Below are 27,240 nucleotides of genomic sequence, written 5' to 3' on the forward strand. Positions count from 1 at the left end.
CATGCTTTTGAAGTTTATTCCTATAAATGAATGTTCTTTACGTTAGAGGAAATTAAAACATTAATCAAAACTTTTTGAGAAAAGAGATTAACATTTTTAAATTTAAAAGAGGAAATGAGAGTAATCTTAATGCTAATTCAATATGCTTATTCATAATTTTTTACACAGTGAAGGATTTTTCCTAAATTACAGAAATTTGCTTTTGCTATTTTCTCAAAACAACCTTTTCATAGAAAATGTACACTGTTTCTAACTAAATAATAATACCATGGATCTGAAACATTCTAAATTGCTATGAACGAGGAAAAATATAAAGTATGAGTTTCAAATTTTTCCGCAAAATATCAACCCTGTGGCGGCACTAACTTTGAACTTTTGTGATCTGGCAACTAAACAAAAAGATTCAGTTTAGTTTTCTGTAACAAAGAGATCATTTTTAGCTTTTGTGTTCTACTAGAGATAACGTCAACAATCTTTGTCTATAGTTGTGTTCTAATATTTCCACAAATATTATTTACTTGTTAAATGTTATATTAAAGTGGTTAAGTTTTACTGTTCTTATTTCATTTACTTAAAGCAATAGTTTCAATTACATAGACTTATAGGGTGACCCGGGGTAATTCTTGATCAAAAAATGCAAACATCTATTTTGTGAAGAAACTATTCAAGATAGAATTTTAATATTAACTGGAAGTTTGAGGCTATATGAGATGAGTCCTATGCCTCCTTCTTTTGTTTGAAAATCTAATTAGAATTTAAAAGATTTTAAATTTTTAGTGATCAGGAATTACCCCTGGTCTTGATCATTTCTGGGGTAATTCCTGATCACTTCTGGGGTAATTACTGATCACCAGTTTTTATTGTAAAGGGGCTGTTTAAAAATAATTATATAATGGTAATTAACAAATAAGACATCAAGATCAAACAAATAAACCAAAAAGATATGCTTAAGCAGCTAATAAAACTATTTATTTAAAAGCAAGAAGAAAGATTAACACTTTAAATTGCAAAAAATCTTTGCATCATGCCATACATTTTAGGCAATCAGCCAACTCATTCTCATGTTCTGATGAAATATAAGAGAGTTCCCACATAGGTTACTTTTGCTGGATTTTTTAAGTTCATTAAAGGAAAGTGTAAAGTTAAATAAGGCATGTCAACAGCTCTGGCAGCAGCTCTCACACTAAAATTTTAATTTTCAATCATTAAAAGAAATTCATTAATTTTGTTTACACTATTTTTATATAAAAGAAATATAAAGTAACTCAAAATATTTATTATTAAGAGAAGGAGGGGGATCTTTGCAGAAATGTGCACATTTTGAAACCCATCTTTGAAATTGAAAATACAGAAAGCAGTTTAAAAGATACTTATTTTGTTAGATAAAACAAAAAGCTATTATTAAGTAAATGTAGTTATACTTTAGTAAAGTGTACAAGCATTCTTGTCCATGTCTCAAATTTAAAAAAAAAAAAATTTTTTTAAATATAACTTAGGTGATCATTATTTACCCCAGAAACAGAGTGATCGTGAATTACCCCGGGTCACCCTATATCGGCTAAACTGGTGACAACGGACGTGATGGATGGCGAAAATGGAAACAGTTCTAAAACGGAGCCAGCAATGCCAGAATTTTCGCGTGTAGCTGCTAAAGTTCCCCAATTTTGGAAAGAAAATCCTGCAATATGGTTTTCACAGGTGGAATCTCAGTTTATCACTGCGGGAATCACTCAAGATAGCACAAAATATCATACGATCGTCGCTTCAATCGAGACGGACATTTTATCGCAGGTCAGTGACATTATCACTTCACCTCCAGTTACAAACATGTATGATTCTTTAAAGCAAAGATTAATTGAAATATTCAGTATTTCTGAAGAGCGTCGTTTAAAAAAACTCCTGCAAGATATCGCATTAGGCGACCGTCCGCATTGCTGCGACAAATGCAAGATTAGGCTGGTGATCGTGTTGGCGACGCATTGCTAAAATCATTATGGCTTCAAAGACTTCCCACTCAAATGCAAGCTATTTTAAGTACTTCATCAGACACTCTTAATAAATTAGCTATAATGGCGGATAAGATTGCTGATGTTACTTTTTCAAATGAAATATTCTCTGCTAGTTCAGAAACGAAACAAAAAGTGCCAAACAATGGTGATTATTCAAATACTATACCTCATAATGTCAGTCAGGTCATCGAAACAAAGGGTCGACCATTGGTTTCAAAAGCGAGAAGACTATCTCTTGATAAAATGGAAGCGGCAAAAGCAGAATTTAATTACCTAGTACACCAAGGAATATGTAGCCCATCCAAAAGTTGTTGGTCAAGCCCATTGCACATGGTTAAAAAATCGGATGGATCGTGGCGACCACGTGGAGACTAACGTGCGCTATATGCCAATACACTTTTTGACAAGTATCCCATTCGTCATTTACACGATTTTTCTACCAATTTACATGGCAAAACTGTCTTCACAAAGCTTGATCTCCGCCGAGCTTATCATCAAGTGCCAGTGCGCAAGGAAGACATTACAAAAACTGCCATCATCACCCCATTTGGACTTTTTGAATTCATGACTTTTGGGTGGAGAAATGCTGCACAAACGATGCAGCGTTTTGTTGACCAGGTTCTGCAAGGGTTAAACTTCTGTTATGTCTACATTGACGATATTTTGATTGCCTCGTCCACAATCCAAGAACATCTCCTTCATGTTAAGGAAGTTTTCAAACGTTTGAGACAATATGGCCTCATTGTTAACCTTTCAAAATGCACTTTTGCTGCAGAAAAAATCAAATTCTTAGGTCACCTGATTGATGAACATGGTATTATGCCATTACCAGACAAAGTTGAAGCGATTTCCACTTATCCTAAGCCAACAACAATAAGCGAACTCAGACGATTTTTAGGAATTCTAAATTTCTATCGTAAATTCTTACCGCATGCTGCTCAAAAGCAATTACCATTACATCAAATGCTTGGACGTTGTAAGAAAAATGACAAAACTCCTCTCTCTTGGACAACTGAAGCTGAAAGCTCATTCCAATCTTGTAGAGCAGAATTAAAAGAAATCTCTTATTTGGCTCATCCGAATTCATCTGCAGTGCTGGCTTTGATGACAGATGCTTCAGATACTGCTGTGGGTGCTTGTGTTCATCAGAAAAGTTATCAAGAGGCAGAGTGGCAGCCTTTAGGTTTCTTTTCTCGTAAATTGAGTGCTGCGGAGAAAAAGTATAGTGCCTATGATCGTGAACTCCTTGCAATTTTTACATCCATAAAATACTCTCGTTACATGTTGGAAGGAACTAATTTTATAGTGTTCACTGATCATAAACCTTTAATTCATGCATTAGCTCAAAAATATGACAATCTTTCACCACGGCAAATTCATCAACTAAATTTCATCAGTGAATTCACCAATGACATCCGGCACATCAGCAGCTTACACAACGCAGTTGCTGATGCTTTTTCCAGAATTCAACAGATTGCAGTTCCAAGAGACTTAAATTATGCTGATATTGCTCAAGAACAAATAAATGATTCAGAATTAGAAGCCTTACTTAACAGTGAAACTGGTCTGCAGTTGAAAAAGATTAGCATTTCTGATCTGAACACTTTCCTATATTGTGATACCTCTACTGTAGGAGTGCACAACCTTTTTCAGTGAAGGGCCACATGCACAGCAGATTGACCAATGAAGGGCCGCATGCCAAAGTGTTTAGACCGACATATTGAAAGCAATTGTTGGTGGTGATTGTTATCTAAACATCATTGTTTATATAACACTAAATTCTTTTTGTCGGTTAACCTTGTAATCTCTTTGCAAAAAATACAATACTTTAAAACGTTTAAAATTAGAAAATGCAAAACTGATTACTTAAGAAGGAAAACAGAGTTCGAAAATCAGAATCAATTTATCAGAAAAAATTTAGATAAATTGAAATAATTAAAAAACTATGGAAAAATTGAAATTTTTTTTATCACATTACAAAATACAAAAGTCCGTTTAAACATAAATTTTAACGTTAAATTTTTTTCTTCATAGAATTAAATTTCAAATAAATAAATATTCTAGTTATTAATATAAATTCAAGTTAAATACTTAGATTTAAAGAAAGTTTATAGGGTTAAAAATGATTAAAACAAAACCCCTTAAGTGGAAAATAAGATTTAGCATTTATTAGGGAATGTACTTTAACTTTCAGACATTTTTATTTTAAATTAATAATAAGAGGCTGAGAGAGGGAAGAAAAAGAAAGAAAGAAAACATATTAAATTTTAAGGAACTATATTCCTTAATAATAAAAAACTATTAAGATACTTAACTTGTTTACAGCTTTTTATGACGAATATATTTTTAACATGACACTTACTATTTACAATTAATACACAATCAATTAACAATCAATAAAATTTACATTACTTTACGAAACTTATCTTGATTAAATGTTTTATACAGTTAAAATTTAATGATATATAAATCATTTCTCAGCATATAATCATAAATGATATAATGCTCCAAGAAGGTGGAAAATAGTTTAAAAAATTTCTTAATGGTTATACTGTAATTTGCAAAATTTTTGAATATTGTGATAATTTTATCTACTTGATCATGTGACATTTTTTGAGCCATTAAATGAAAATGTAATGATTGTATTTAAAGACTACTCTGTAATTTTGAACAGGCCAAATTCATTCTGGAAAACAGTCTTTCGACAGAAACTGTTGTTGTGGGTAGTATTAAATTTAGAGCAAATAACATAATCAGTTTTGGAATTTGTCCTAGATGGTGTTCTTCCTTTCTGGGTTTTTAAATCGCGGAAATACATATAGCGATGTGTTATTTTTTAATTGCTTGAATACGAATTGCTATGTGTTATTTTTTAATTGCTTGAATACGAATTGCCATGTGTGATTTTTAAATTGAGTAAATAAAAAACTCGATGCTTGTTTTTCAAATCGCGTGAATATGAATTGTGTGGCTTTTAAATTGCGAAAGGACTACTCACAACACTTGATTTTTTAAATGCATGAATATGAATCGCGATATATGATTTGAAAACGCGTGCATATGAATTGCGAGAAAAGTAGCTACGGATGATATATACGAATCGCGATATGTGATTTTAAATCCCATAAATACGAAACGCGATGGATTATTTTTAAATCTCGTTAATGTTAATACGAAATGCGATGTGCAGTTTTCAGATAGCGTAAATACAAATTACGATGTATGACTTTTAAATTACATGTGACAACAAAAAGAATAGGTTCGATGTGTGTTGTTAAACTTGCACGTGTTCATGGGACTAAAGAATTATGCCATGTTTTGAATTATTTTTTTTGCAAAACGGACCGCGTTTAATATGAACACATCTCGTTTTTTTTTTCCTGGGAAGGTGTTGATTTGGCTTAGATACGTAATTACTTTTTAAGTTACAAAAAAAAATTTAAACTGAATCGAATTTCACGAGTTGTAATATTGCGTGAAAATATCAGGTATATTCTAAATCACAAATAAAAATGCAGCAATAACGGGAAAGAAGAAAAAACACGTTCGAAAAACCTCTTAAAAAATGCGTGTTAAAATCGGGTACAACGCAAATGATAAAATCGGCACAAACAGAGCACGTAAAAAATAATTATTTTAATGTGCGATTCAAAACTCGCTTGCTGTCAAACCATAGTATTAAAAATATCATAATCTTTTTAAATCACGGGGAAAACGTAATAACTACTAACCAAAATACTTTTATATTTCAGATGAAATTGGAGTAAATAAAGTCCATCAAAATTTTATGTAATTTAAAGGCGGGATTTGAAATTAAAATGTCGCAATAGCATATAAAAATATCGGTACTTTCAAAACCTTGTAGAAATGTGTAGCAATAATTTCTAAAATAACGATTGAAAAATAATTTGATTTGAGATAAAATCGTTACCATGTCAAAAAATGGTTATCTAAATGAGCGATTCTTTACTCGCGATTCGTAATAATATCGTGCTAAAATATCGAAGTTTTAAAAACCGGGCGGAAATGTGCAGCAATAACTGTTGAAGAAAGGATCTAAAGTCATTTAGATTTTCCATGAAGTTTGCACAAATAAAGCGCTTCATAACTTTCAAAAATCGCTATTTCAGAAACTACTTGAAAATGGGTAGCAATAACTACCGAAAAGTCATTGGAATCGGCACATACGAAAAGCGTCAAAAGTGGTAATTAAAATTCGTAAATCGTAATAATGATGTATTAAAAATATTGAGATTTTTAAAACTATATGTGAAATCCGTAGCGTTAACCATCGAAAAACTACATTGATTGAGATTGGGTGAGTCAAAAACTTAAAAGTGTAAATTTAAATTACCGAATTTTTTTATTATTTTTCAAAAACAAATATTTAATTTTTTTTCATTATGTTCAGATTGCGGCCGCGGGCCGCACATCGAGGGTTGGCGGGCCGCAGGTTGAGCACCCCTACTCTACTGGGATGATCCGGCCATATATCCCAAAATCACATCGCACTGCAGTTTTCCATTGCTTGCACGATCTGGCTCACCCTGGAATCAAAGCAACCGTCAAACTTATAAGTGAGAGATTCATTTGGCCAAACATTAAAGAAGATGTCTCCCTCTTGACAAAGAGTTGTGCATCACGCCAAAGTTCCAAGATCACAAGGCATGTGCATCCTCCTCTCTCTAGATTTACGGTTCCCAACAAACGATTCAATCACGTAAACATTGATTTGGTAAGTCCTCTGCCGTCTTCGCAAGGATTTACATATTGTTTAACTTGCATAGACAGATTTACTCGTTGGCCTGAAGCAATACCATTAACAGATATAAAAGCTGAAACTGTTGCTCAGGGATTTTACAGTAGATGGATCACACGTTTTGGAGTACCTCAAAGAGGGACAACTGATAGAGGAACCCAATTTACTAGTGAACTTTTTAAATGCTTTGCAAATACATTTGGCATACACCTGTCACGGATTACATCATATCATCCACGGGCTAATGGCCTGATTGAAAGATGGCACCGTGTTCTTAAAGCATCAATTATGTGTCATACATCAGTAAATTGGACTCTTGCCCTACCTTTAGTTCTATGGGACTGAGAACTGTTTTTCGAGAAGATCTACAATCTTCCACGGCAGATATGGTCTATGGAGAAAATCTTCATCTTCCAGGTCAATTTTTTTCTGACGAAGAATTGGATGTGACTGAACCTGATTTTATCAAGAAATTAAAGAAACATGTTCAACAATTAAAACCAAAGCAAACAGCTTACCATTCTTCTCCATCTACATTCGTTTTCCGAGACCTAGATACATGCTCTCATGTCTTTTTACGTGTTGATGCTATGAGACCTTCATTAGCAACGCCTTATACAGGTCCTTATAAAGTAATTTCTCGAAATGACAAAAATTTCACAATTCTCTTAAATAATAAAAAGTGTACTGTAAGCATCGACAGACTTAAACCTGCTCATCTACTACCCGATCAAGATACTTTCAATCCTTTATCAACACAACCAGAACCTACACCTGAAGAAACATCTCAGCCACAAAAGCAAATTGTAAAAGAAACTCCTCCAGATCAGAACATTCCAATTCGGACTCGCTCTGGAAGAGGAGTTCACTTCCCTGCCAAATATGCACAGTTTTCTACAAAAAAAATTTTTTTCAGGAAGGGGGATGGTGTGGCCACACTAACTTTGAACTTTTGTGATCTGGCAACTAAACAAAAAGATTCAGTTTAGTTTTCTGTAACAAAGAGATCGTTTCTAGCTTTTGTGTTCTACTAGAGATAACGTCAGCGATCTTTGTCTATAGTTGTGTTCTAATATTTCCACAAATATTATTTACTTGTTAAATGTTATATTAAAGTGGTTAAGTTTTACTGTTCTTATTGTTGAAATTAAATTGCAATTGTAAATAAACAGATCATTATGAGAAAAAGAAATATTTTAATGAATATTATAACATAAGACAAACTTAAGACTAAAAAAAAGAACACTTCTATTGATACATTTTCTACAAATTAATAATAAGAAGTTGCCAAAATCAAACGAACAAAAACAAGGCAATGCATCAGTCAGACTGCTTACAACAACCTCGATTTGTTGATTCCATCAATAACCTCCGGTCCTGGAACTTTATATTCTTTCACTCCCCCTTACCAGGGCACGGGAATGATCACTACACATATACATAATATATTACAGTTATTCTATAAAACCTAACTGAGTCCTCAAGCTATTGAGTACTTTCTTCGAAATGTTTTTTGTTAAGAGGTCAGCTACATTATCTATTGAATTAATATATTGAAAGTCGACAATTCTTTGATCTACATTGTCCCGTATGAAATGATACCTAAGATCTATGCGTTTACTCCGATTAGACGTAGTTTGATTTTTAGCTATGAACATAGCTGCCTGGTTATCAACATTTATTAGTACTGGAGGTGGTACAAACATTTCTTTACCGAGCTCAAACAGTAAACTCTTTATCCACAATACTTCTTTGGTGGCATGGGCCATCGCCAGGTATTCAGCTTCTGCGGAAGACAATGCAGTGCAATGTTGTTTTTTACTGGACCAAGACACCGCAGCACCCCCAAGAATGACCACATAACCACTAAATGATTTTCTGTCAATGCAATCTGCTGCCCAGTCTGCATCGGAAAATACTTCTAGCTTCTTTCGAGTTTTTCTGTATGTCAAACAAAGATGTTTTGTTTGTTTAAGATACCTGAATAAGTGTTTGACACTTCGCCAATGAATTTCAGAAGGTCTTTCGTTAAACTGGCTCATATAAGTTGAACTATAAGCAATGTCAGGGCGAGTACCACAGGCGAGATACAGCAAACTGCCTATCGCCTGCCTGTATGGAATTTTGTTCGATGCTTCTTTAGTTTCCTCCCACTCAGCATCGGTTAACTTATAGTGTTTAACACTTGGGTCTAAGGGAGTTGATGCTCCTCTGAGTAAGATTGCATCAAAGGTCTTCAATACTTCTTCGACATAGGATGTTTGGTCTAAGGTTAAGGATCCATCAGCATACCTTTTCACTTTCATCGATAAAATTTCACCTACTTCTCCAAGATCTCTTGCTCTAAACTTTTGTTTAACCTTAAGTTTAAACATGTCTATGGCTTCTGAATTTCCAACAATAAGCATATCATCAACATATATGCCAAGGTAAAGTGTTTTATTTGGATGATAGTATATGCATGGATCACTTTTAGAACGTGTTAAACCATAATCTCTCAAAAAGGTGTCGAAACACGTATTCCACTCTCTTCCAGATTGTTTCAATCCATATAGGCTTCTTTTAAGGTGGCAGACAAGATGTTCTTTGCCTGGCACTATGGCTCCTTCAGGCTGTTTCATGTAAATGTCTTCTTTCAGAGTACCATTCAGGTAAGCAGCAGTTATATCCATTTGATGAATATCCATTTCACATTCCACAGCTAGTGCCAATAAGATCCTGATAGATTTTAATTTGATCACGGGAGAGAATGTTTCTTGAAAGTCAATTCCAGGAATTTGCATGTAACCTTTAGCTACCAGTCTAGCTTTAAATTTATCACAATCTCCTGTCTCAGCTTTCTTTTTCCGAAATATCCATCTAGAACTGATAAGCTTGACATTTGGTGGTTTGCTAACAAGCTCCCACGTTTGTGCACAACGTAAGTTTTTAATTTCTTCATCTATGGCCTTTTACCACAAATTTGCTTCTTGTGATGTTAGAGCCTCTTCCAATGTTACAGGGTCCCTATGGAATTGCTTTGCATTTTCAGGACATGCTTCTTTTGCCTTGTAGAGAACATAATCTTGCAAGTGTGCAGGGGTTTTAATAGCTCTTGTGCTTCTTCTGGCAGAATCACTTCGACAGACTTGATTATTTGGATCTTCTTGATCATGTTCTAGTTGGTTGGACTCCTCTGTCATTTCAACTTGTTGGTAAGTCTGATCTCCACAAACATTATTTTGGGATTCATCTTGGCTGATGGCATTTGTGTCTGGATTCTGATCTATTTCTTCTGGCGATGTTTCATGTAGTTCAGAATTTGGATGTTTATTTGATTTTTCATCACTTGAGTTCATATTGTCTGTGTCTTCATTTTCAATAAATAAGGAAATCTTATCTTCATAGGGTCCTTCTTTGGTCAATTTGAAAGGGAACACATCTTCTTCAAAGAGCACATCTCTGCTGATAAAAAACTTTTTTCTTTCTGGAGCCCAGAGTTTATATCCTTTGATACCACTTGGGTACCCAATATGGATACATTCTATAGCCTTTGGGTCAAATTTGTTCCGCCTTTGAAATGATCGTGTATGGCTCCAGGCCCGACATCCAAAAACTTTCAAGTGATCCAAGTTCGTTTCTTTACCTGACCATAACTTTTCTGGCGTACTTCTTCCAATTGCAGTAGATGGGCGTCTATTTCGGAGATAAGATGCTGTGCACACAGCTTCAGCCCAGAATTCTGGCTTTGCTCCTGATTCTATGAGAAGGCATCTGGTTATGTTGATCAAAGTCTGGTTCATCCTTTCTGAAATTCCATTTTGTTGAGGGGATTCCGGCACAGTTAGCTACCTTTGAAAGAATATAAAGTACCAGGACCGGAGGTTATTGATGGAATCAACAAATCGAGGTTGTTGTAAGCAGTCTGACTGATGCATTGCCTTGTTTTAGTTCGTTTGATTTTGGCAACTTATTATTATTAATTTGTAGAAAATGCATCAATAGAAGTGTTCTTTTTTTTAGTCTTAAATTTGTCTTATGTTATAATATTCATTAAAATATTTCTTTTTCTCATAATGATCTGTTTATTTACAATTGCAATTTAATTTCAACACGTTATCAGCACGACGCTCTGTGTAAATAAATATTAGAAATTCGGATCTAAGAAGATAGGCAGCACAATAATAATCGCCGCTATGGAAGAATACAAATTGAAGAAGTTGAACGGCGAAAATTATCATGCATGGGCAATACGTGCCCGTGCACTGATGGTGCAGAAGAAATGCTGGGAGGCAGTTGAGCCTGGCTATGGACTTGCTGAAATGTCCGAAAATGAGAGAAAGAAAAATGATGAAGCTTTAACTCTAATGTTGACCAGATTGATTGAAATACACCGAAAATTGTCGAGTGGTGGTTATGCTTTCACCGACAGAGAAGTTGCCCTCATCATGTTAATAGGTCTGCCAAAATCATACGAAAGCTTAATCCTGAACTTAGAAAAGGACGAAGATAACTTGACAACAACCATTGTGAAGTCTAGACTATTAGTTGAAGAAAAAAGAATATATAGAAATGCGCCAAATGTTGAAGAGCAGGAAGAACTGGCACTTCACACAAGAAACTATAATCAAAAAAGACCAATGCAGACAAACACTGTGAAGAAATGGACAACAAAAAGAAACAGCGAAACAGCTACAAATTCGAAGAAAACTGTCAGGTGTTTTAGCTGCGGAGAATGGGGTCACATCTCCAAAAATTGTGAAGAAGCACAACGAAGAAATCAAAGCAGTGCCAAGACTGCTATAGATTTAAAAACGAACTGGGCCTTTCTAACAAATAAATTTAAATCTGAAGACTCAACAATCTGGATTCTAGACAGTGGTGCTACAGAGCACATGAGGTCAAACAGAAAGAAATTCGAATCGCTAACTGATTACACCTCAGTGGTAGAAGTGGCGAATTCTGAAAAAGTTCAAGTTACCGGAACAGGAAACATCACTATTTCAGTTCACGAAGATTCTACCAAAAGCAACATTAATCTTGCAAATGTATTGTATGTACCAGACTTGGGCGGAAATTTGCTGTCGATTGGCAGAATTGAAGAAAAAGGTTTTAAGATCGAATTTGCCCATGGTGAAGCAAAAATACTGGCAGAAACTGGTGAAATTGTTTTGAGAGCTAGAAGACAGGGAAGACTATATATTATAGAAGAAGATTGTCCTGCAGCGTACATTTCAACGATCCAGTAGAATGGACTCTGGCATCGCAGGCTAGGACACCCTTCCCCAGGCACTTTGAGAAACATAATAACCACTAAAAGTAAACAGGAATCCAATCTTGAAACAAACAAGCCATGCTCTGTGTGCATTCAAGGAAAGATGAAGCGCAAGAAGTTTCCAAAAATCTCAAACACACGAGCTAATGAAACATTAGAAATTGTGCACTCTGATGTAGTAGGAAAGATTTCACCGGCGTCACTGGGAGGCTCAAATTACTTTGTTGTGTTCACCGATGATTTTGCATTAGTTTCAATTACATAGACTTATATATCGGCTAAATCCCCTTTTAAAAAGCAAAAAACTAACTTACTTATAAACGATACTGCAAGTGTTGATTTTAAAAGACAAAAATTGAACAAGTATAAATATTTCAATGAGAATTTTTTTTTTTGTGTGTGTATTAGAAGGGAGGAAAAAATTGCAAGTGAGAGAATAAGATTCCATACTCTTAAAAGTTAAAAACATTTTTTGTTTAAATAATACTTCAAACCTTGCTTAATGAAATGAAGACACCTTAATTTACATATTGAATAAATGGGTTAATCATTTTTCAATAGAAAAACTAATTCGATTGGTACAAATATTAAATAGAGCAATCTTCAGAAAATCGGCTAATTCATAAATGTTCATACATACTTGTTTTGAATAAACAGCTCGTGCCGACGGTTTAGCAGGTATTTGTTTGCGAAGAGGCATTTTAAGAACTCACCAGATTCAAATAATAATGCACAAATTTTTTAAATACTTATCTAGAGCTCAATGAATTCTCTTCTTAGTTCTATTTTAATATATAATTTTCATTACAAAATTTTTACAAGTTATTTGATGATTGATTGAAGCCATAGGAATTGATGCCATGTATTGATATATTGATTAAGTACTTATTTCACTTCAGTTTTGAAAATGTGAGTGAGAAAACTTTATCATAACAAAAAAAGGTCATCAAAAACTTTCCATTTAATCACTTTAACTTTGACCGTTATTAAAAAGATGGCAACTTGTTAAACAAACGGCTGCAAATAAGGATTTTTTTTGACTAATGTGTTTGTTTAGGGAGAAATGGGAAGCATAATTTAAAAACAATTGTAAAATATTTTTCAAAAACTGATTCCAAGGTAAATTATGATGCATCGCAACATACTTTTTAGTAAACATTTCAGTCTTCACATTTTTCCCATTACTGGTTTTTAAAACATTATTTTAAAAATCAATTTAAGTGTGAACTTTTTAATTTACCAATTTTTATTAACTAAACTAAAATATGGGTTTCAAATTTGATTGATTTTTCTCGTCACAAATTGCTGCTTTATATTTATTACATTATATCTAGCATATTATAATATGAAGTCAATTGCAAGTTAATGAAGATTACCTATTAGCTAAATTAATAAAGCAAGGAGATTTAAGTTTAAGTGCACATAGTTGCTTCTCAACTAGTTTTACTCTATGCTTTGCGTTTTACATAGTTCTCGTTTGTTTATTCATGTAGTTTTTACTGACCATAGATAGATAATTATATTGAATAATGTTTGTAATTAATTATTGCCCTTACATTCTCTTTAATTTACAAATTGGGGAGATTTCCGTATCGTGATCTGTGGCAGAATAATCGACAAGTCTTGGAAAAGAATAATCGAAAGTCCAAGTCAAGTCCCCCCCCCCCCGTGAGAAACTTTAAAAAAAAAAAAAACATCGCAGAAAGGGACCAACTCGAAAGGTATAACTCATAGCCAACCCCGGGCTAACATCTACGTGTTTTTTTTAAAAAAAATGTGCAAATTTAAAATCAATTTGGCACCTTGACAATTGTAGTTGGCTAGACAGATCACGATACGGAAATATCACCGCTTTACCTACCACCCTGCTTTCCCATAAATTATTCGCTTCTCCCTTTCTAGATATTTTGTTTTAACATATATTTATATATTTATAAATCTTGATCATTTCTTCTCTAAAATATAGTATTAGTTTTTATTATTAATATATTTGAATTTTGCTAAAATTTTATTTTATGGCATTAATAGAAAGTGCCCTCCGAAACTGAAGTTGTTCTACAGTTACACCTTGCCTTTTTTTTATTTCTAAAGAGATCCTGAAACAAGATCCATTTTTAAAAAATTTGGAACTATTATGCTGTATAGGATAGTTTTTAATCTTGAAATAATTACTGGGCAGTAGTGATGTAACGAATATTTAGCCACTATTAGGTATTCAGCCTATTTGGCTTATTTATTGGTATTATTTGAAAAATTATTTTTCTACAAAGATTTTTTTACAGAATTTTTAATAGATGTAATAAAAAATAATCTGATATTGTATTTTTTACTATATGTTATTGGAAATAATTTGTACACATATTTGTTAAATTCTAAAACTTGTTAATTTATGTTCTGAAAGTAATGGAAGCATGGGAAAGTAAAATTTGTCGAATTTATACTGAACCTGGAGTTTTTTAATGCTGATTTTTTCTTTTTTTTTTAATGCTATACAGGCAAGTCAATTTCATCATTTTTTCAAAACTTTATATTTTAAAAATTGATTTTTTTCTTCTGGTTTCCTTTTTATTTGTTTTTCTGTTTTAACTAAAGTGAAACATGTTAGCTTAGTGTTTCTAACAGACTTTATTCTTTTATAACCACTTTTTTCTTGTACAGTAAAACAAAAATAACATAGAATACTGTATTTTTCAACGTTAAAGTTATGTTTCAGAACTAAGAACTTTTTTTTTGTTTTTCTCTTTTGATTTTTTTTATTATGACATTTTTTAAACAGCATTTCGAATGAACTTAATTCTTTTATGGTCACTTTTTTCTGAAACTACAGCAATGTGAAAAAGTCAAATTAAAATTTTTAGTGTTAAATCTATTATTTTAATATTGCAATTGATTTTTGTTTTGGTTTCTATCTTTCTTTTTCTAAAAAACGTATGTTTTCATAGCCATTTTTTTTTATGACATGGCAATTAAGAAGGTCTCTATTGGACTTAAACTTCGCTTTTTTCTTGAAAATACGGTAATTGAGAAACTAAAATCTTTTGTTTGAGAATTTTCTTTTAAAAATTGAAGATTAATTTTTATATTTCCTGCAAAATTGTGAAAAATTTTAATAATCAACAAAAAATTCATTGTTTTATTAATAAATTGTCTATTGACTTTTAAAGTTTCAAGTGAACTGAAAATAAAACATATCTAGGATTGCAATTCTTGAATACACCATCTGAGACAAACAGAGGTTTGGACTTCAATGGGCAACACTCTGTATGCAACCCCATTTTGTTTACCTTTCAATATTCAGGTTCACATTGTGTTGTATAATTTTTCTCAGTTTTCATACTAGCCTTCATTCACTCATTTGTTATCAGTGATGTACAGTCAGTATTGCCTACCTATAAAGCATATTGTAAACTTATTTTAAGTGCGGTGAGCAAAGATAGGGCACTATCTAATCTTATTTACTCTAACTATATATGTCCTCTGATTAAATTAAAATTATTATATTTAATTTTTAAAGCTTTCTGCAACTAACATTTCCTTTCTTGAAACCGGTATGTATGCAGTAATAGTAGCGCCACCTACATTAATTAGAAAAAAAAGTTACTTCCTAGTTGGATTTCATTGCGTCTAGAGATAGATCAATGCACTGTTCTTAATAAACGCATATTAATAATTAATCCGCTATTCATTATCTTTGTTGTTGTTTATCTAAAATTAGATCAACATTATTTTCATGAGCTCGTAATGTACGAACCTCGCAAACACAATCAAATACAAAATATTAACATGGTGAAGTCGAGCCGGAGCATGGTTTGTGAAGATAGTGTTGCGCATTAAATAGTAATCAACGCCTTCCATTGGATTACTAACGCTGGTAATATATTTTAAATATTTATCCCGAAGAAGGGGTAAGTAGACTTTATACTTATTTGAACTATTTTAAACATGGCAAAAGAATTAGAACTCCAAAAATTAAAAACAAAACTGTCTTCTGTACGAAGAGCAGTAACCGGTTATTTGAAAAAAATAGAAGGTAATTTATCAGTAGAAGAAATTAATTTTGATGTATTAGCTGAAAACTTAGAGCTATTAAAAATAAAAGAAACTGAGTTAAAAACGATAAACTCTGCTGTTGAAAATCTTATTGAAGATGAAACTGAATTAAATAACGAACTAGATAAAGCGAATGACTATGAAGAAAAAATTATATTATGGAAATTTCGCAGTGGGAAGAAACTAAACGAGCAACCAAGAAATGAGTCAGTTTTTTCTGCTCCAAACTTCGAGAAAAACGCAAGTGAAATTATAAAACTTCCGAAACTCTCCTTACCTTTTTTCAGCGGTAATATTACCAACTGGCTAACTTTTAAAGATTTATATAAAGCGACCGTAACTAAAAATGAATTGTTATCAAACGCACTAAAGCTTCAGTATTTAAAGACATCTTTAAAAGGTGATGTCTCGCGAATCGTTCAATCTATCGCAATTTCAGATAATAATTTTGAAATAGCTTGGAATCTGTTAGACGAAAGGTATTCAAATACAAAAGAACAAACTTTTGCTCATATTAAACGCTTTTTAAATCTTCTGAATATTCATAATGAATCCGCTACATCTTTATTAAGCTTGGTTGATAATGTAAATGAAATTATTCGTTCATTAGAAACTTTAGGCCAAAAAATGGATACTTTTAGTGACACTTTAATGTTGTATTTAATGTAGCAAGAGTTAGATAGTTCCACTAAATTGTGGTGGGAGCGCCAATTAAATAATACTGAAATACCCAAACTCAAAGATTTAATAGAATTTTTAAAAAGCTATGCTAGAACTCTTCAAACCAGCAAAAGTTTGTCCAGTAAATTTCAAAAACCTATTAATACTAAAGTGAATTCTTTTGTTTCACTTTCTATATGTGTATATTGTAACGATAATCATTATATTTCAAAGTGTTCGAAATTTTGTAATTTACCGGTTCAGCAAAAGATTGATTTCGTTAAAAGTAATAATCTTTGTTATAACTGTTTATCAGGAATTCACGCCATAAAAAAATGTAAATCTTCTGACACCTGTTTTAAGTGTAATCGCAGACATCAGAGCTCTTTGCATAGAGATGAGAAACAGAAACCCTTTTTTCCCTCTTTAAGTGCCCCTAAATTTATAACCAGAGCAGATGAACAGAATAGTGAGCAATTGGGCGATAACATAAATTAAAGGAATTCTTCAGTTCTTTTATGCACAGCTATAGTCAAGGTTATAAATTCTCAAAATGAATCCATTAACTGTCGAATCCTCTTAGACTCGGGATCTGAGTTTGAGAAAAACTTTATTACTCGCAAATGTGTCAGCAAGTTAAAATTAAAAATAAATCCCGCTCAAATATCTATTTCTTGTTTAGGAAGTTGTAATACTTCGAGTAATGGGCAAGTAGATTTATTATTTTCGCCTCATTTTAATGATAATTTAAGATTCTCAACATTCGCATATGTTGATAAAATTTTTCGGAAAAATACCGAACTCTTCCATGCCGATTGATTTGTCTAGAAAATATCAAGATCTAGTACTAGCTGACCCATATTTTTGGAAATCAGGAGATATTGATATTCTATGCGGTGTGAATGTATTCTTTACATTAATTAACGGAGAAGTAATAAAGCGCGATGAAAATCTCCCTTTCGCAGTATGCTCTAAACTAGGTTGGATAATTTCCGGAGCAACTACTTTTGAATGCGCTAAAACCAAGCAAATTTCAGTTAATAATTTTAATATATTAGTACCGATGACTTAGAACATTCTGGGAATTGGAACAAATTCCTTCAACACAACCGCTTACAAAGGAAGAAAACCTTTTTGAAGCAAATTTTGTGGAAAATGTCACACGCAATACAGAAGGCAGATATTCCGTTAGACTCCCGTTTAAACCTAATAAGGGAATTTTGGGAAATTCAAAAGCCCCCGCATTCAAATTGCTTTTTAGTCTAGAAAGAAAGACTTTTAAAAACTCGAGATATTTATTTTCAATACAAAAAATTTATGGCGGAATACCTTTCTCTTGGGCATATGGAGGAAGCTAATAATCTAAATTTAGATAACAAAAATTAGCACTATTTTATCCCGCATCATCACGTAATTAATGATTCTAGTCCAACCACAAAATTGAGGGTTGTTTTTAATGCCAGCGCAAAAACTACATCCGGGTTATCACTGAATGAAACGCTAATGAATGGTCCTAAAGTACAAGACGATCTTTTCGCTATTCTTCTAAGGTTTAGATGTTACAATATCGCGATAACATGTGATTTGCAAAAAATGTATCGGCAAATAGAGATTCATAGTGAAGATCGTAATTTTCAAAAAATTCTATGGAGAGATGATCCCATGAAACCAGTTAAGGAATATCGTTTGTGTACCGTAACATATGGTACCACGCCGGCCAGTTATTTGGCAACGCGAGTTTTAAAACAATTAGTCATCGGTGAAGGATTGGGCTTTCCTAAAGCAGCTAATTTAGTCGTACATAATTTTTCTGTAGATGACGGCTTGTTTGGAGCAGAAAGTGCTGACGAAGCCTTTGCATTAATAAGTGAACTTTTGTGTGTTTCGTGACAAAAGCGGTGCACATCGAATTTGTTGGAAATTTAACCGCTGAATCATTTATTGCAGCTCTAAAAAGATTTGTTGTGCGAAGAGGAAAACCAAATGAATTATTTTCAGACTGTGGTTCAAATTTTGTTGCCGCAAATAAGGAAATTAATCGAGTGGTTAAATCTCCTTCAGTATTTTGCCGATGAACAAATTAAATGGCATTTTAACCCACCTTCAGCACCTCACTTTGAGGAATATGGGAAACTGCTGTGAAATCCTCAAAATCGCATTTGAAAAGAACAATAGGTGATCATAAATTGACCCTTGAAGAGTTTTTAACTCTTATTGCACAAATCGAATCCTGCTTGAACTCTCGTCCTTTGTGTCCTGTGTCGGACAATCCCGCTGAACTTTCAGCACTTCCAGGACATTTCCTTGTGGGAACCACTCTTTCTTCTATACCAGAAGAGAACCTTCTAAACGAAAACATACCCCCATTAAAATGTTGGCAGTTAACTCAAAAACTTTTCCAGAATTTTTGGAAAAGATGGGTTAATTGAGTATATTTCCAGCTTACAACAGCTCCCCAAATGGTTGAGAGTTCAGCCTAATTTGAAAATTAACGATTTAGTTCTCATTAAAGAGGACAATATTCCACCTTTGAAGTGGAAATTGGGGCATATACAAGAAGTTTTCCCTAGTGCTGACGCTAAGGTAAGAGTGGTCAGTGTCAAAACTGAGACTGGAACTTATAAAAGATCCATTCACAAACTGTCAGTTTTACCTATTGACTGATTAACTTTCTTTATTTTAGACTTTTCTTTTTGTTTTGTGTTATGGTTATCCGGTTTATACCAAGGAAACTATACATCTGTTTATGATATATATATTCAATTTCATGTATGTTGCATAAGTTTTTATAATTATTCTTTTTATTAGATGTGTATAGTTGAAATTTGGTTTTTGTTTATTGATGTGTAAATCTTGAAACTATGTTTCAAGGTGGCCCGCTATGTTGAAGCCGGTATGTATGCAGTAATAGTAGCGCCACCTACATTAATTAGAAAAAAAAGTTGCTTCCTAGTTGGATTTCATTGCATCTAAAGATAGATCGATGTGCGGTTCTTAATAAATGCATATTAACAATTAATCCGCTATTCATTATTTTTGTTGTTGTTTATCTAAAATTAGATCAACATTATCTTCATGAGCTCGTAATATACGAACCACGCAAACTTGCAAACGCAATCAAATACAAAATATAAACATCCTTATTTCTTTACAATTAGAATGTTTATGTACTCTATTTTTTGACTTGCTTATCTATTAGTGATTATTCAAAATTTTAAAAACTTGTAAAGCTTCACCTCCTAAACACATTTTTTTAAATATTCTTATGCCTGGATTTGACACAAATTTTACTTTATTTAGTACTGGTTGAATCTTGTTAGAATTTTTAGATCTATTAACAGCTCTAAATCTAGAAACAGAAGCTCTTGTTCACTACCACTAGATCAATTTATTCAATTAGGTTTTATTTTCTTAGCACAGCATATAAAAAAAATTTAAAAATATGATTCCTAAAATTTTTCTCTTTATTTAGACCAGTCTGATGGATTCAACCAGGAAAAGTTCGAGACATTCCTCATCTTCTAAGGAAGAGTATAAACGATATTCTTCTTCAAGTAGAAGCTCTACTAGAACGGAAACAACTGAAGCTCAGAAAAGCTCTCTCCCCTCCAAAAGAAAAGCTGAAGGTTAGTACTTTACCTCTTATTTTAAATTTTTAACGAAGCAAATTTTGTATTCATTTCTATATCAAAAAGATTTACAATTATTAAAAAATGATGTCTTATCAGGAATGCACAACCTATGACTCTTTATTCCAGAAATGGTCCATAATGACTTTTTATTTGGCCTCTGAATTGTCTCACAAATATTAGTAAAAATACAAGGAAAATTGTTAAAAATCATTTTTCCCCCAACTGTGTTCTTTAAGAGTTAGTTGCTGATTTAATTCACAGCTTTTCTCAAAGTATTGATTCATACCAATGTTTTACTTACGGCTATGTGTACAGTGTTTGCTGTGTAATGTAATTCCTGGGAATTTCTTCAAATAAACTAGAAGATAAAATTTCCAAAAGCAAAGAAAGCTTTGGTTTCTTTTCTTTTCAATTTGATAGGATTGTAAAGTTTAATTCAGTTTCCATCATTAAAAATTATTTTAAAAATACTTAGTTTAAGATAGCAACTATATGTTATTTTTTCAATATTGTTTATTGTAAGTTTTGGATAAAATTTTAATCATAATATTATAATAAAATACTGAGGAGAGAGTAGCTTTTAACAATGTCAACTTTCATCTATCAAAAGGTATCTCAGGATAGAATTGAGTTAACAAGTCTTTTATACTAGCGAATTGGAATTGTATTATTGTAGTGGTAGTTACACTACAATACTGTATTTAGTTTGTATATGGTGTAATTTGTTGTAAATTTAAAAAAGACATGGTATAAAGAAACTTAGTTTTTTAAAATTCAATGAAATTTATCTAGCAACATAATTGTATTGAAAAAAGAGAGAGAATTACTAGTTAAATTAAAAAGTTATTTAGGTGAGGTCAATTTTATTAGGCATATTTTTCATTGATATCTCTTAACAAATCATTTTTGAGAAGAATTTTTGTTTCTACAAATATTTTTTTGTAGGAAAAAACTTATATTATATTATATATATTATATTATATTATATTATATATATTATATTATATTATATTATATATATTATATTATATTATATTATATATATTATATATATTATATTATATTATATTATATATATTATATATATTATATTATATTATATCCTTAATAGCGTATATTAATGACCATTTTCGATGCTTAGAATTGTTTTTTTATCATTAACATTTAAAATTATTATTTTGTTTGAGTGCACAAAAAAAAACTTTTTTTTTCCCCGTTTCATTTCGGTCAACCAGATATGATTCTGGCCGGGGGGAAATTAAGTCTCAATTCAAAGAAAGAAATAAACAAATTAAATATTGCATGCTATTGGCTTTGCTAGGTTATGTTGTATTATATTATACTAATTGTATAATAGCTTTAAAGTCTATAAATTTGTTATTAGAGACATATAAATTTTTTTTAGTGGAGTTTGTAACTAAGATCTCATATATTTTTTCATCTAATTCATGTTTTTTTTTATTATTATTATTATTAATTAGAATTTTCTGAAATTATGTTGATAAATAAGAAAAAGAAAACCAGAATCCTGAAATATCTTAGTTACATTTTAAGAATACTTTTTTAATGTACCTCAAAAGAGATTTATATACTAAATTAGTAATCAATATTAGAGTGTAAATGAACTTAAACTGCTGTTTATATTCTGGTTATTTATTCTTTAAATTGTTACCCTTTTTTTTCCAAATTTTTTTAGTGTCAACTATATTGTGATTTGTTTCAAAAAACATAATTATTTGTTTCCTTTCTTTCAGCAGAAACAGATTTGGTTCAAAAATTAAAAAAGAAAACTGTAGAATGTCGACGTAGCACTGCTGCTCAATTTTTTGTTGAAGAAGAAACTGTACAAGAATCAGTGACTGCTGATCGAATTGTCCAGCTCCTCAATGATGCTGTTACACCAAAGGAAGAAAATGGAAAGCTGAAAAATCTGCTCATTGTCAAAGAACTGATCATACAGAAAGAACCTAAGTTGCTGGACAACTTTCTGGATGAAGTAGTAAGTTTTCAACATGACACTGATCCTGAAGTACGCAGATTCATTGTACAATTCATTGAGGATGTTTGTAGGAGAGACTTACAATTTCTTCCAAAAGTAATCAACAATCTGTTGATGATGCTACACGATGAATCGGTCAAAGTTCAGAAAAAAGTTATCCAAACAACAACTCATCTTTATCCTCTAACCATTCGTTATTTTGTAAATGCAAAACATGTTGATGATGTAATGGAAGCTATTTGGGCTTCAATGACAGAACTAAAATTAACAATTGTCTCGCTCTTGGAGTCTGACAATGAAGGAGTCCGTACTTCAGCTACAAAATTTATGGAACATGTTATTCTTGCACAAACATTCAAAGACCAATATGCAGATCCGAAAAACACTGATTTATCTTTGGATGAGATACCAGTGATATTAAAAGTTTTTCGACCCAGGAAGATGGAAGAAGAAGCCAAAGATATTTTCCAGCGAATTGTTGCTTTTCATTGTGCTTCCCATGTGTCTCTTTGTAACCTTATGGCTTGCATGCAAGTTTTAACTTCAATAGGAAGGCAAAGATTTGAGTTTTTTCCTAAAGTTTTAGAAGCATTTGAATTGCTTCATGCAAATCTGCCACCAACGTTGGGTCAATCACAAGTGAGTAGTGTAAGAAAGAATTTAAAATTAGAGCTCTTTCAATTGGTTAAGCATCCTGGCGCTGTCGAATTTCAATCAAGAATATCAATCATGCTCTCTGATTTAGGTGCTTCACCTCAGCAGATAAGTAGATGCTTTCCGGATGCAGAGGCAATCAAGAAACCTAGCGTCAAAATAGAGGACAGAAGTGCAAAACAGGAAGATATACCATCTTCATCAAGACCTCGCAAAATAAAATCCAGTCTTGAGAAAGGAACTAAAGCTAAAAACACAGCTATTGATATTACAGCTGAGGATTTAGTACCCAAATTTCACAGTATAAATGTTGTTGATTTAGTATTAGTAAGCATGTTAAGTTTGCCTGATGTTATGCCTACTAACTTTCAGTCCACATACACTCCTATTGCAGCTGCTGGCACCGAAGCTCAGATTAAACATCTGGCTCGTCTTTTAGCCACACAATTAACTTTGGCTGGAATTGGAAAAGGTGTGGAACAAATGAAACATAAAATGGAAAATGAAAAAGTGGAAAGTGATGAGGATGAGGCAGCCTCTAATGTACCCAAACCAATCCAAACTCTAGTAAGCCAAACTACAGAAATGAAGCCTAAAAAGCAAGGGCTTGTTTTAATGCCTAGTGGTGGCTCCCAAATAAAAGCTAATAGAATATCTAAGAAAATCGACTTCCAAGCCATAGCGAAATCAATGAACGAAGAAGAGTCTAATAATTTTTGTAGAGCTGCTTATAATCGAATCTTGAATGCTGAAAAAATGATTACTAAAAGAGGTGCTGCTCCAATTAGAACAAAATTGCTTACTAACTTAGCTACCCGATTTAGAGGTGATTTTTCCATTGATTTGAAAAATCATATCATGGAAAATCCCCGCAATAGATTAGATCTAGCATTTTCTTGGATATATCAAGAATATTCTGCTTATAGAGGATTTGAATGTTCCATAGAAAGCCATGTTGAAAATTATGAAGAAGCAGTCGATTCTCTATTGGGTGGCATTTTGAAGAGTGACGAAGAAAACCATGCTCTTTACACTCGTTTTTTCTTGGATGTGCCATTTATTACAGAAGGGATGGCTGAGTCTCTGAAAACTGTTTGTATTGATGAATCATCTACTGCTGAAGCTCTTGAAATGGCTGAAAGCATGAGTTTTAGAAGACCTACAAAGAAGTTGCTGTTTTTAGGAGTAATATGTGACCTTACTCTTCATGAAAATTGTGACATACGGACAAAAGCTGTAAAAGCAGCAGTTGACATCCATGAAAGTGGCCATATGAGGTCATTCATTGAAGCTTTTGCTTTAAGAAGTCTCAAGTTTTTGTTACATACTGACCCACCAACTGATTTCTTCCTGTTTTTCAAACAAAGGCCTGTTACTTGGTCTGAAGATTTGACTAAAGTATGTTTACATTTGTATTTAACTTTGTTGCCCATAAACCATCGCCTCATTCAAGATCTTGGAACTGTTTATGTTGAAGCCACTGGTGATATTAAAAGAATTATTCTCCGTGCCCTCGAAGCACCAGTTAAAGGCATGAGCATGGCCTCTCCTGAACTCTTACTCTTTGTTGAAAACTGTCCTAAAGGAGCCGAGACATTAATTACAAGAATCATCCATATTTTGACTGACAAAGCACCACCATCAGCCGAACTTGTTGCTAGAGTTCGAGATTTATATCGTAAAAGAGTTCCAGACGTACGTTTCTTTATTCCAATCATTAATGGTCTTTCTAAGCGTGAAATAATTTCTGCATTACCAGAATTGATTCAACAAAAAACACCAGTAGTAAAAGAAGTTTTGCATCGTCTTTTAGGAAGTAATTTTTCTAGCCCGATATCTCCAGCTGAACTATTGGTCGCTCTGCATAACATTGATCCTTCTAAATGCAACCTTAAAATAATTATCAAGGCTACTTCACTCTGTTTGGAAGAGAAAAATGTTTACACTCAAGTTGTCTTGGCGATGGTTATTCAGGAGCTGATGGAACAAACTCCTTTGCCTATTTTATTAATGAGAACTGTTATACAATCTTTAGCAAACTATCCTCATCTTTTGGATTTTGTTACTCACATATTGCAACGGTTAATATTGAAAGAAGTCTGGAAACAGAAGAAAATTTGGGAGGGTTTTATTAAGTGCTGCCAAAGAACTAAACCAAAATCTTTTCAGGTGTTGTTGCAATTGCCTGCCCCACAATTGGAGGAAGTCCTAAGTTCGTGCCCAGATTTACGTGAATCATTATGCCTGCATGTTAAATCATTTAATGAGGGACAGAAGGCAAATATTCCTCAAGCTGTGATAGATGTCCTTGGTGTGGATTTGTCTCAAGATGATAAAAAATCCGAAGATGGCTCTATAAAAAATGACGAAGAAAACATTAAAGAACCATTACCACCTGGACAAGATCATTTGTAAATAAATCATCATGTGTTCTGGTTTACATTTTGATGTTATAATTTTGGATAGTTGGAACAAAAATGATAAATTCTAAAATAGTAGGATTGCACAATCTGTTTTGGAAGAGGGCAGCAGAAAAAATAGTTTGATCTTCAGAGATTTGACTGAACAAATTTGATTATTTGATGAAGTTATTCAGGTGATAAAATTATCGAATTATTCTTTAAGGTATTAAAAATATCAGTTAGTTTCTACAAAAAATCTTAAAGCCAGAAATAATATTAGCAATAAGTTGGATAAATATTAGCATTATATTCAATCATATTGGGTATCAGCTGTAAAATTTTAGACACTGTGGCACTTGTGATTTGTAAACCACTAAAGATCATTTTGACTTAAAGATTAAAATATAACGTGTTTGTTTATATTAATAATAATTAAAAACAGTTGAAGTTATCCATATTTTGTCTTTAATAAAATATACAGTCAAACCCCGCTATAGTGAACTTTCAAGAGACCGAAATTTCGGTTCACTATAACCGGGAGTTCACTATATCCGTTACGCAGGGAATTTCACTAATGGTTCCCAAACTCCTCCCTTTTATTACATTATATTCATATAAATGACTGAAAAATATTATGTAGTAGCAAAAAATGTGTTATTTTTCATCACTCTTCGTCTTGCGTACAAATAAAAGTTAGTAATTTTTAGCTGATGAGCAATCCTCAACATCAGATATTGAAACACTTCCCGACTCTCAGATAATTTTTCCTGAATTTCTGTTATTCCGCTTTTTAAAACTGTCTAACCTGCCATTCAAGCACATAAAAGTAGTTTCTATAGATTGTTTTAGAAATCGGTATATGTATTTATTTTGAAGTAGAAATTTCAAAATTATTACAAAGAAAATGGGGGGGGAATCAGTCGAAGACAGAAAAAAGTTCATTATATCCAACTTCCTCACTTTTTTGGTTCACTATATCCACTAAAAATAACATTATACGTGTATAGCAAGGCACGGGACCGAGCATTTCGTTCACTATATCCGGGAGTTCACTATAAGCCGTGTTCACTATAGCGGGGTTTGACTGTAATATTAGAATATCAACTTTCTTTAAGAAAAAATTATTTTTTTAACTACTTTTAAATTACATTATTAATTTTTAAATTCTGGAACTATATTTATTTTGGTTAAAAACAAATTAAATTGTGTTCTATTTTTGGTTCCAAATTTTACTATAACTGTTTAATGACAGTTATAAAATGTCTTATGTTAAGTTTTTTTTTTTCTTCTGTTAATTTTCGGATGGAAGACTGAGGTCCTGCTTTGATTTTTTTTCTAACGTTGCAACAATATATGAAATGCTGAAAAATAGGCAGGTTTACTAAAAAAGTTGGAAGAAACAAGCTAATCTTGATAAGAAGGTATATAAATCCTACCATATTTTTTGTTTGTTAAACTTAGAACATTTTAGAAATTGGAATTAATCAGTTTTGGGCTCTACTTTCCAATATTTAATGAAATCATGTGAGTCATTTCCTTTAAAATATAAAACAAAATATTGTTTTCAGAATGTAGTCATGAATCCTGATAAATGTATTTGTTCTACACTTATCAAATATTGACTTAAATCTTACTAAATTTGTGTAATTAATTTGTTCCACAATTTTTAGCTGATGCTTAATTCATGAATGAGGTTAGCAAATTATTTTTATTATATAACAGAAGTGTTAAATCTTACACTGGATTTAATTGAGAATTTCGACTGACAATAAGCTAACTGTTCAAGCATAAAAATATCTATTATACATTTACTTTCATGAT

General features: G+C 32.4%; 2 protein-coding genes across 5 annotated transcripts in view; one reads left to right on the plus strand and one right to left on the minus strand.

The window, feature by feature from the left end:
- Positions 1-12,919, minus strand: part of NO66 (Bifunctional lysine-specific demethylase and histidyl-hydroxylase NO66) — a 47,510-nt gene extending 34,591 nt beyond the window's left edge. The window contains exon 1 of one of the 3 annotated variants that reach the window (XM_043050392.3): positions 12,663-12,919. In XM_043050392.3, the coding sequence (XP_042906326.2) occupies positions 12,663-12,722 (60 nt within the window). In that variant the 5' untranslated portion in view covers positions 12,723-12,919. The remainder of the gene's footprint in view (positions 1-12,662) is intronic. The other 2 variants (XM_043050391.3, XM_087163765.1) reach the window with 2 other exon arrangements.
- A 70-nt stretch (positions 12,920-12,989) lies between these two features.
- On the plus strand, positions 12,990-25,867 carry Sym (symplekin scaffold protein). 2 transcript variants are annotated; one of them, XM_016050592.4, is made up of 3 exons: positions 12,990-13,141; positions 20,205-20,358; positions 22,119-25,867. In XM_016050592.4, the coding sequence occupies exons 2-3, from the start codon at positions 20,214-20,216 to the stop codon at positions 25,430-25,432; spliced, it is 3,459 nt and encodes a 1,152-aa protein (XP_015906078.4). In that variant the 5' UTR covers positions 12,990-13,141; positions 20,205-20,213; the 3' UTR covers positions 25,433-25,867. The 2 variants fall into 2 exon arrangements, with proteins under 2 accessions (XP_015906078.4, XP_015906087.4); XM_016050601.4 differs by having other exon boundaries at positions 22,122-25,867.
- The last annotated feature ends 1,373 nt before the right edge of the window (positions 25,868-27,240 follow it).

This window comes from Parasteatoda tepidariorum, chromosome 5 (assembly GCF_982258835.1).
Source record: "Parasteatoda tepidariorum strain Cologne lab strain chromosome 5, Ptep-v5.0, whole genome shotgun sequence".
In the NCBI taxonomy this organism is placed as follows: domain Eukaryota; kingdom Metazoa; phylum Arthropoda; class Arachnida; order Araneae; family Theridiidae; genus Parasteatoda; species Parasteatoda tepidariorum.